We start from the raw sequence: 11316 nt of genomic DNA on the forward strand, positions 1-11316 counted from the left end.
AATATACAAGCACTTCTTCATGCTATGCATAACTTAATCCAGGAGTGTCGAACCTCAGGACTGTGGGGCAGATCTTGCCTGTGTGGGGTTCCAATCCAGTCCTCTAGGCTTCTCCAAATGGTCACCCCCATCCCCTTTCCCCTGACTGCCAACTGTTTGGCTTTTTCAAGCTTTTGTATGTCCTCCCCTCTTCTAAAAGGTTGAATTGCTTAATTACTGGCAATAAGAGTTTTAGGGTGCAATCCTATGGAAATAGTAATCAGCCTTTGAACTCGGAGGCTGACGATTATCCAGTGTAGAGTGGCCAGAGCATGGAGGTGATCCTTGCCTCCATGCTGCAGCTGCCCAGCATTTTTGGCTAGGTAGCTGCATAACACGGCTTCCATAGTCTCCTCCCTGCCCCTGGGACTACCCCCTTTTCCCCATCTCCACTTCCGAGCATGGAGACATAGCTGGCGTGCTGGGAACAAGGGGGTGGGAAGTGTGGTTTCTGAGCTCTCAGGTTGGAGCCCTGGTTCTGACCCTGGAGCCCAGAAACCAAAAAATCCTATGTCCTCCAGATGCTGTTTAGGGGACATTGGATTTCTTCCTCCAGCTAAGATACGGTGGCATTTTGGCCCTGCCCCCTTTTGCCTTTGGCCCCACCCACCACTGAACTGTGGCCCCTGAGAGCATCTCGAAAACTGAATTCAGCCCTTGGGCTGAAAGAGGTTAGACATCCTGGATTTAATCTATGCCATTCTCTCCACAAGATGTGGTGATGGTTCCCTGGTTAAGATGGTTTTAAAGAGTTATTGTTTAATGCAGGATAGCCTTTGATAGATCTGTTCTCTGTGGAACCTTCATGTCCAGAAGCAGTATATCACTGAATGCCAGTTGCTGACAGGCAGTAGAGTGGAAGGGCTCTTGCCTTCATGCCCTATTTCATGGGCTTCCCAGAGGCATCTAGTTGGCCAGTGTAGGAAACATGATGCTGGACTATAAGCACCTTTTGGTCTGATCCAGCCATGCTCTCACATTTTTAGTTTGGCTGCTCTTCATAACTCATTGTCTTGCCCCGTAACTAACATAAGCAGAATGAATTGTACAAAAATAAAATAAAATAAGCTATTTTTTTTTTTAAATGACAGGTCTCAGGATCCATCTTTTCTTGACTTGGTCTTGGGATTATTTTGGAGCAGAATTTAATTTTTAAAGTTCTCTTTAATAGATCCATGTATGCACTTCCTTTGCCTAACAATATGCTCCTGTTCCATTCTGTTTAGTTTTGGCATTCCATCTGGCTGAACAGCTTTGTGGGGCACTGTAATCTGAATTTGAATCTAATCCGTAATCTGGATTTGATCTGAATCTAATCTGTAATCTGGATTTGATCTGAATCTAATCTGTAATCTGGATTTGATTCGCAGGTGGCAGCTCACATTGGAACTGAACATCATGAGGTAATTTTTAACTCTGAAGAAGGGATCCAGGCACTCGAAGATGTGATATTTTCCTTGGAAACATACGATATCACAACTGTGCGAGCTTCAGTGGGTAAGGTACACTCCTTTTTTAAAAATACGCACACACGATCTTAAAATGTTGCTGCAGTCGAAAGATAACTGATGAAGTCTGGGTGTATTCTGGCAAAGAATTCCGAGAGCTTCACTGAATGCTCTTTGACCTGCCTCCTTCCCCCATCCCCAGTCCAGCAGTCTCTGTGTCCCACATTTTATTCTTGCAACATGAAGACAGGCATTTCTTTGGGCGGAATCCCTTTTTGTACAAGCAGGTGGTTCTCAAGACTCAGTGAGGAAGAAAAGGATTAGAAACATGCAAACCTCAATGCCAGCCTTCCCCAACCTGGTGCCCTCCAGATGTGTTGGTTGGCTGAGGCATTCTGGGGGTTGTTGTCCAACACATCTGGAGAGCACCAGGTTGGGGAAGGCTGCCCTATGTTTTTTATATATACGTACACACACACACACACACACACACACTCTCTGAAATTCATTCTGAATCCAGGGTGAAACTGTCACCCTGGATGCTTTTGTTTCAGCTCTTGTCCTAGTCTATGATGAAGGTGGAAGCCAAAATACTGAATAGAAATCAAAGAATATACATTTATTCCTGTTTTGCCAATTGTTTTATTATATGTATGTGTACACACACACACACGCACACGCACACACACACTTGTCATCACAAAATGTTTTTGGAAATTCTGTCTCCTTTATAGGTATGTATCTGGTCTCCAAATACATCAGAAAGAAAACGGACAGTGCTGTCATTTTCTCAGGAGAAGGTTCAGATGAGCTGACACAAGGATATATCTATTTTCATAAGGTAAATACATTTTGTTCCCAAAGCCATGATCATTCTTTCCCGATACACACCACAATAAGAGAAGGGGGGAATTTTAAAAGTAATTTTGTTGGCCTCTTATTGCTATCTACTTTATAAATAAAACATAATTTTAAAAATTCACTTGAAATTTCTAAGCTCTTGTTTGCAAAAATATGCACTCGTCAGGAACTGAGTGAGTAACCATGAGTTCAGAATTTTAAGGGGGCATGAAATACCTGTCTTTCCTAGTCCCAGGCACTCATGCAGGGGGACAACATTTTTGCCACTGACGGCTGCATATGGCAATGGGTTGAGACTTTATGCCTGTGGTGGATGTGGCTGAAGGCAGTGGTGGTAAAGTCCTGGACTGGCGTTGGGTGTGGTCAAGGCCCCCTCCCCCCCACAGCCATTTGGGGGGCTGTGGGAAATGCAGTTGTGGTGGGGAAAAGGACGCATGGGGATGACTCTTCCAGAGTGCTGCACTCCTCTCAGCCCACCAGACAACAGAGTGGTGGGGTGGAAGTGTGCGGTTTTGGTAGTGGCTGGTACAGTTTGGCAAGTGTGGCTAGAAGGCACCTGCGGGCCACAGTACAGGTATCCGTGGGCCACAGGTAGTCCACATGTGTACCCCTGCTTACGAACGGCATCTTTTAAAACAATCATTATCATTGCCATTATTTTAAGAAAAAAGCCTAATGTGGGTTGAGGTGTCAGAGGAGCTCAGTTTCTGTGATTCCCCATGGAACAGTGAGGCTTGGGGACAGTCCTTCCATTAGAACTGCAGCAGTGCCACGCCCCTGTGGCTCCTTCCCCTTCCTGGGTGGTGGAGGGAGGTGTCATAGGAAGTAAATATATGGGGTTGTATCCAGCGATGGCTTTGGACCAACAGAAAGTGCTTCTGCTTGCACAAGATGCGGCATCTGATTACTTGTTTTAGCAAACCCAACCCCACGCATCTTCCACAGCCCTGTGCACCATATCCCATACTGTTGTGAAGGGTCCCCCAACTATCGGGAATGGCTTTTCAGGGAGGAGGGGTAGAAGGTTGCAGCGAGAAGACTGTGAGTGTGAGATGGAGCTGGCGGCAGCGGCAGCCAGGTTGCCCTTGAAGTGGCAGGACCAGCCTTCTGAGCACCAGGGAGGTTCTCCCCATGTCTGCCTCTGTGACCTGCACACTGTTGTCCATATGAGCAGCCCAAGTACTGATGCACGTAAGTAAACCTCCACATACGTGTCTTTGTTTCAGGCACCCACAGCTGAAGAAGCTGCAGAGGAAAGTGAGAGACTCCTGAGAGAGCTGTACCTGTTTGATGTTCTCCGTGCTGATAGGACAACTGCTGCCCATGGGTAATGCTCAGTGAAGATCTTTAGATATTGCAGTGATGACGTGGGGAAAGTAAAATTCATTGGGAGTGGCTGTAGCTCAGTGGTAGCCCACCTGCTTTGCATGCAGAAGGTCCCAGGTTCAATTCCCAGCATCTTCAGGTAGGGCTAGGAAAGAATCTTGCCTGAAACCCTGGAGAGCTGCTGCCAGTCAGTGTCAACAATACTGGGCTAGATGTACCAGCAGTCTGATCAGTAAAAGGCAGCTTCCTATGTTTGTATTGTTGTTGCTAGTTAAGTTAGACACCAGATAATGGGCTGGTTCACATGATCAAACAGCCCACCATGGCTTATTTAAGCCACGGTGGGCTGTGGCACTTGTGGGCAGCTATTTTGAATATTCAAGCCCTGCCCATGGATTGCCATGTCATCCAAACCTGGGGACTATGTGTTATGTGAGAATTAAACAACTCCCGCATAACCCAACAACAGACCATGTTTAACCCTAGCATAACCCATGGTCCCTGGGTTCTCATGAAAAGAAAAGCCATGGCTGGGGCTTGAATATTCAAAAACCACCTGCATGCTCTGGAGCTCACTGTGGCTTAAACAAGCCATGGTGGGCAATGGTGACAGTGCAGACCAAGTCAGTACCTCCGTTTCAGTTAAACTCTGTTTAGTTAAACTCTGTTATCCTTAATGGTCCCCATTAAGAATTTTTTTTAAAATTACATTCCTCTTCAAGTGAAATTGAAATTTGTTCCTTTACATTAAATAGCTTTACACTAAGGTTTTCTTTGTTGACGATAAGTGATCTGTTGTCCAGCAGATGGCATTATCTATAGCCATTTACAGTGACAGAGTTGGGTGAACTGTATAGAACAGCCTTTCCTAATTGGGTGCCCTCCAGATGTGTTGGACTACAACTCCCAGCATCCCCACCCAGCATGGCCATGTATGGGAGTTATAGTCCAATACATTTGGAGGGCACCAGATCGGGGAAGGCTGCCATATAATTTATACAAGCACATTACAGTTGGGTATAATTTGTATTGGCAGTTGTAGAACTTCGTAACCAGTGCATCAGTCAGTAGCTGTACGTGGAATATGCACATAAATATTTCCCCCCCTCTACTCTTAACCTTGTTTCTTTTTTTCAGTCTTGAACTGAGAGTTCCGTTTTTGGATCATCGGTTTACTGCTTATTACCTGTCTCTGCCAGCAGAACTCAGGACACCACAGGTGATCTACACACTGTCCAGTAGCCATGCTGGGAAACATAGGGCTGTATCTAGCAGTGTCCTTCCTCCAGTGGAACGGACACTACTAGTGGATCAAATTTCCCCTCCCTGCCCCCTGCAACTCCCCGTGCACGCCCCACATCTGCTCTAGAGGGTTGGTGGACTCTCCGGAGCAGATCAAGGGGACATGCAGGGGAGAGATGAGGAAAGGAAACCCCTGTTGCATGAGCGGAAGTCTGCTCACATAACTTTGGATTTCACCCTTACTGCACAATCCTATGCAGGATTACTCAGGGATAAGTTCCATCGCATGCACTGAGGCTTCCTCCCTAGTAAGCATGCTTAGGATTGCAGCCATGGGCTGTGGTCATCAGTGGGGTCATTCACGATGGGTGAGGTTGACTTCAGTAAGTCGTAGTGAAGAGACAGATACAATATTCAAGCTTGATACTCTAATCAAGCAAACTGAACAATTGACTTTGAAGTTGGTGGAGGGAAACTCATTCTTAAAATGCTCAGTCGGATATGACAGTGTCCAGCTGAGATGCTTCTGAAATACTGAATTGTTTTTCTTAAGAAGTTTTTTTTTGTAAATGCCGGGCTTTAGTGGTTGATGGTTTATGGTATCACTTCACAGAATGGAATCGAAAAGCATCTCTTAAGAGAGGCCTTTGAAAATACTAACTTATTGCCTAAAGAAATACTCTGGAGACCCAAAGAAGCCTTCAGCGATGGCTTAACTTCTATCAAGAAATCGTGGTTCTCAATACTCCAAGACTATATTGATGTTCAGGTATGCTATTGCATGTTAATCTTTTCTTTTAATCTTTTTTAAAATTATGTAGCAAGTTAGAAGCTTACAGAAGTTGCTTTTTGCCTTTGGATACAGGTCACATATTTATTTGTATATCACACTGCTTTTATTTATTAGAAGGTCAGGATGGGGGCTGTGGCTCAGTTCTAGTAGAACACCTGCTTTGCGTGCAGAAGGTCTCAAGTTCAGTCCTTGGCATCTGCAGGTAGAGCTGGAAAAACTCCTTCCTGAAACCCTGGACAGCTGCTGCCAATCTGTGTAGATAATACTGGGCTAGATAAACCAATGGTCTGACTCAGTATAACAGTGGTGGGGAACCTCTTTCAGCCTGAGAGCCAAATTCAGTTTTGGAGAAGATCGCAGGGGCCACATTCTAGTGATGGGTGGAAACAAAGGCAAAAGAGGCAGGGACAAAGGGACTGTGGCTCAGTGGTAGAGCACCTGCTTTGCATGCAGAAGGCCCCAGGTTCAATCCCCGGCATCTGCAGGTAGGGCTAGGAAAGAATCCTGCCTGAAACCCTGGAGAGCTGCTGCCAGTCAGTGTCGACAATACTGGGCTAGGCGGACCAAGGGTTATTGGCTACTTGTGATTTTTGGAAAATGTGAATACTCCAAGCCAAGCAGCCTTCTAAGTTAGTATGATATGAATAGCCTGCATGAAGGAGAAATCCTTGATGGGGCAGGGGTGGGGAATTCCAAATGTGATTAGAAGAGGATTGTGTAAATCACTTGCCATGATTTAAAATGTGAAAAGACACTGGGTGCGCTGCACCTATGTGGGTATTATGTACTAAATTATGCACAGCACATAATTCTAGAATGAATGAATGAACACTACTGCAACTGCTGTTGTTATGAGGACTGTCTGACCAGAGACAATTCCATTTTTTTTCTTCAGCAGAGCCTATATAATGTCTGACAATAGATAATCATGATCTTAGGGGAAGTTCTGGTTGTATGGGCCATATGAATCACACCTTCTGTGCAAGGTAAAGATGTTAAGCCAGTGTCAAGGGGCAGGCTGATTGTCTCTCACTGACAAATGTATCTTTTGGGAGGGGGTTCACACGAACCCTCTTCCCAGTCCCTCAAATTTGTTGACGGTCTGTTAATAGGAATGTATTAGTGAAACTACACAAGAGCTCAATGCAATGCATCTTTGGGACCATCACTTTTCTTGAGCTAGACCTTCCCCAACCTGATGGCCTCTGGATCTTGTGGACTTCTGCTCCCATCATCTCCAGCCAGCATGGCCAGTGGCCAAGAATGCTGGGAGTTGTAGTCCAAAACATCTGGAGGACACCAGGTTGGGGTGGGCTGATCTAGACTGAACAAGCTCTTGCTTGCCAGCAGGATGGGATAACTTTTAGTTTATATCTGGGAAGAAGGCACTGACTAATTTGACACAATGAAGCAAGCTAGAAACTTCACAACCTAGTCAGAGCAGGAAGCCTATTATGTAAAACACTGGTCTTCAGGACCTAAAAGTAGGTTACGTCTCAACCTTAGGATGGGTTGCATTGGCATTACCACCACCATTTTCTCTTAGGATTTTTTTTTCCAGGAGGAGAAAATTGGAACAGAGGGTTGGGAAAAGAGAAGGAGAATATGTTGAACATGTACTTTAAAATATTAAGGGCTCAATCCTATGGCCGCTAGTCAGCGGCTAGATGGCCATAGGATAGGTCAGTTCTGGGGAACCGACTCCCACCCCCTCCCGCACCGCCTCGTAGGCAGCATGGATCGGCCCTTCGCCCCATGCTCATAAGAGCAGCATGGAGCGGCGAAAATGGGGCGTTCCTGGGGGCAGGGAAATCGGAAATGCTGGTGCGACACAACCTATGAGTCATCCGGCTGCTGCTTCCCGCACTCTGAGGTCCCGCGGCTAGACAGCCAAAATCGGCTCTCTAGCCATGAAAGCAGGGTGGGGGGAGCGCGGAAGAGATCTGCTCCTCGCCACTCCTCCCGCCCTGCACTGGATAAGCCATCGCCCCCGGACTTGGAGGCAACTGTCAGTCCAGATAGGAGCGCTCTCTCTGAGTGCGCCCCATGTTGCACATTGAGGTTAAGGGTGAATCCTGTTTCTTAAATGATTGAATATTACTTATATGAAAGCACATTTTCCTGCAGTGTCTCAAAATAGTTTTTACAATGACCTGTCTTGTGGCACCTTAGAGACTAACAAATGTATTCTGGCATTAGCTTTTGTGGACATTGTCCACTTCATCAGATGCATTTGGTGAAGTGCGCCAAAGCCTATGCCAGAAGAAATGTGTTAGTCTTTAAGGTGCCACAAAGGGCTTGGTTGTTTTTCCTGGAACAGACTAACTGGGCTGCCTCTCTGGAAAACAGTGTTAATGTGCAATCCCATGCATGTTTAGACAGGAAAAAGTCCTACAGCTTGGCTGGGACGTGCTGAGAGTGGTAGGACCTTTTTCTGTCTAAACATGCATAGGTTTGCACCCTTAGTTATTTTTGTTATTGCAATAAACAGGATTTAAAAAAAAAAAAGAAAGAAAAAGACGCACACTTCCGAAGTGTAGTGAGTAGTAAATGTTTTAGATACTAATTGTGGCTAGAGGGCAAGGATTCGTGCACTGATAGTCACATAACCAAACTGAGCATCTGTCTAAATAGAGAGAGGTGGTTGAGCATCCCATGCAATTCCTTGGGAGCTGTGTAAATTACCTGTGAGTGTAAATTACATGTGAGCAGATTGGCCCCAAACATTCTGGAGTTGGTGTATTTTTTAAAGGTAAACTGAGATGATCCAGTTTCTTCTTGCAGTTCAAGGAATCATAGAATAGTAGGGTTGGAAGAGGCCTATAAGACCGTCGAGTGGCTCATTTGGGAATCATTTGTGGAGCTTACATCCACAAGGACTGTGGAATCATTTGTGGAGCTTATGTTTTTTACCCTTTTTGCACCCATAGGTTGATGACCTTCTGTTGGAGAAGGCAGCGGAGAAGTTTCCCTTCAATCCTCCCAAAACAAAAGAAGGTTACTACTACCGCCAGATCTTTGAGAAACACTATCCGGGGCGTTCTGATTGGCTCCCCCATTACTGGATGCCGAGATGGATCAAGGCCACCGATCCATCTGCTCGCACGTTGAAACATTACAAGTCGGCGACGAAAGAATAGATGGTTCTTTGCAAGTGGCTTGTTTGCATCTAGTTCTTTTTGGCCTAGAAGGGAAAGCAAGAAAATGAAGCTTTAAAAATAAAATAAAATAGATGGATTTAATCCTTTTCAGAAAAAAAATGGGACTCCCTTGCTGATTTTTAAACTATTTCCAAAGACGAGAGTTTCTGTTGTGTTTAAGCTGCACTTTACCACCAGTATACTCCAAAATTAATCTTATTAAAACCAAGGGGACTATGGCAAGACTGCTGTTGACACAGCCTTTGGCCGGAGTCCTGCATGTGGGTAGCCTGCTTAAATCCCACTAAAATCAACAACTATTTAAGCGGCCTTGTAGGCCCCTTCCAACCCTACTATTCTATGATTCAGCCTAACAATGCCCAGGGTTTCAGCCTTCAGGTGCAGTTGCCCGACTGTTGCAGTGCTTGCTACATGTAAGGGCCTAAAATTTTGCCCATAACTCTCTTGTTACTTCTGCACTTGGGTATCCCATCTAGGCCCTTGTGCTTGAAACCTCGACTTCAGATTGCTAGTGGTAAACATGTGCATTGGTGATTTTTCTATAGGAATTTGTTCCTGCGTCAAGTGCTTGGGATTCATGCGCCTCCCAATAATGTGCCCCAAGTATGGATAGATGACGCCATCAGTTTTGTTTCTCATTTTCCTAGTCTTAAATTTGGTGCATCCCATTTCCACATAGGTTTGAGATTGTGTTTTTTTTTAAAAAAAGTTTGCACAAAAATTCATACACGCCTTTGTGCACCTTTTTCCTAATATGCCTATTTTTGCAACCAATTTTGCCCAACCGAATGCTTTTTTCAACATTCTTTTCAGTGATAGATGCCCTTTTCTGTTTGCACGTTTCCCTAGTATACACCTTTTTTGGTACACACTTTTCTATTGGAGAATTCCACCTAAAATTTGGAGATGTGTGAATTTCAAAGGAGAATTGAACTTTGGTTTGAAAGTGCAAAATTAAGTACATGCACATTAAAATGTGAACCAAATGTATTTCTCCTTCATCCCTAGTCCAAAGCCATCCACAGGTAGGTGCGTGCGTGTGTGCGTGTACACACGTGCCTGTGAACAGTTGAAGGATGAGTGTAGTGCATCTTCTGGATAAAAGAGGATGCACTACACTGCTTTCTGGCAGTGATTGCTACTACTGAGATGGCGTTCTCTCCTCCTACCGCTTCCCAGAAATGGTGTTGATTGAAGAAATCCCTGTAGCCATACCTGGGCAGCCTATGAGTCACACCCTGTCTTTCATGCCATTTTGGTCCTGTAGACAATTGGTGTATTGTGTAGAGAAGCCTTGATCCATACAAACTAACCCTGAAAGCGAATGAATGTTTCAGTAGTATTCCCTTGCTAATAACATGGGCTGTTAACCTCTGGGCTGTTAATGCTGGGAAGATCAGAGCTTAATGGGCAGAATTCTTGAATCTTTAAGAATAGGGATGCTACTGAAACTTGAAATTAGTTGGCTTATAAGTAGAATCTAGTAGGTTCAGAATCCTTGAGTGCATAATGAACTCTGATTTCATTCCTGCAACCTTTACTATTTTTGTAATTCAAATAAAATTGTAATTCTGACTGGGCTTGTTTAAAAAATAAGATAAAATCTAGTGTTTTGCTATGGGGTGGGCAGTACTCTTACCTTTTTCCCCTTTTAAAATCAATTTTGAAACCACAAGGTGGCACCCTAGAACTTCCAGATTTTTCTAAAGAGTGGTAGTTAGTTATACCATCTCATTCATGCACAAGTTCTGCACAGGTATATAATATATACTAGAAGTTTGCAGCCAAAGTATGGGCTGGTTTTATTTATTATAGTACTTTTATCCTGCCTTTTAGGGCAGTGTCCTCACAAGGCAGCGTCAACTACCAGATAAGAACAATTACGATTTGAATAGAAAATATAAATTAAAACTACACAGCAGGTTCAAAACCAACATGAGGCCAGCAGGAGAGAACAAACCAGAGATGCTTAATATATATTTATATCTATATATCTATCCCAGTTGAGGAAGCCTAAGTGAAACAAGTCTTTAGAGCCCATTTAAAAACAAATGGGAGGTAGATAAAGATCTCTGAAGAAGGAATTCTACAGAGGTAGGGCCACCACTGAAAAGGCTCTGTCTGGTGCCACAAGCCTGATCTTTCCTGGCAGGCAAAGGAGCACAATTTGTGAGGTCAATCTTAAGTCTCAGGCAGGTTCATATGAGTCTCTATGTCTTGCCTTTGGTTGTCAAGTTCCCATGCTGTAAGGACTGTAGAATACACAACTGGCAGAATTCTTCTATCTGAAAAGGTACAGCAACCATGTATGGGTCTACAGCGGGGTTGGGCAGAAGGCGGATCTACACATATTTTGGACCAACTCCGAGAAGCCCCTGCCAGCATGGCCAATGGCCAGGAATGCTGGGAGTTGAACTCCAAAACTTCTGGAGATCAACTTTCTGCC

At 44.6% G+C, this 11316-nt stretch overlaps 1 protein-coding gene across 1 annotated transcript in view; it reads left to right on the top strand.

Moving 5' to 3' along the window:
* ASNS (asparagine synthetase (glutamine-hydrolyzing)) overlaps window positions 1–10492 on the top strand; it is a 28358-nt gene extending 17866 nt beyond the window's left edge. The window contains exons 7-12 of the mRNA XM_084858747.1: window positions 1410–1536; window positions 2222–2328; window positions 3575–3675; window positions 4812–4893; window positions 5530–5685; window positions 8640–10492. Coding sequence (XP_084714873.1) covers window positions 1410–1536; window positions 2222–2328; window positions 3575–3675; window positions 4812–4893; window positions 5530–5685; window positions 8640–8849 — 783 coding nt within the window. The 3' untranslated portion in view covers window positions 8850–10492. The remainder of the gene's footprint in view (window positions 1–1409; window positions 1537–2221; window positions 2329–3574; window positions 3676–4811; window positions 4894–5529; window positions 5686–8639) is intronic.
* The last annotated feature ends 824 nt before the right edge of the window (window positions 10493–11316 follow it).

This window comes from Heloderma suspectum, chromosome 5, assembly GCF_057233095.1.
Source record: "Heloderma suspectum isolate Gila_16-S chromosome 5, 16-S_ref, whole genome shotgun sequence".
Classification (NCBI taxonomy): Eukaryota; Metazoa; Chordata; class Lepidosauria; order Squamata; family Helodermatidae; genus Heloderma; species Heloderma suspectum.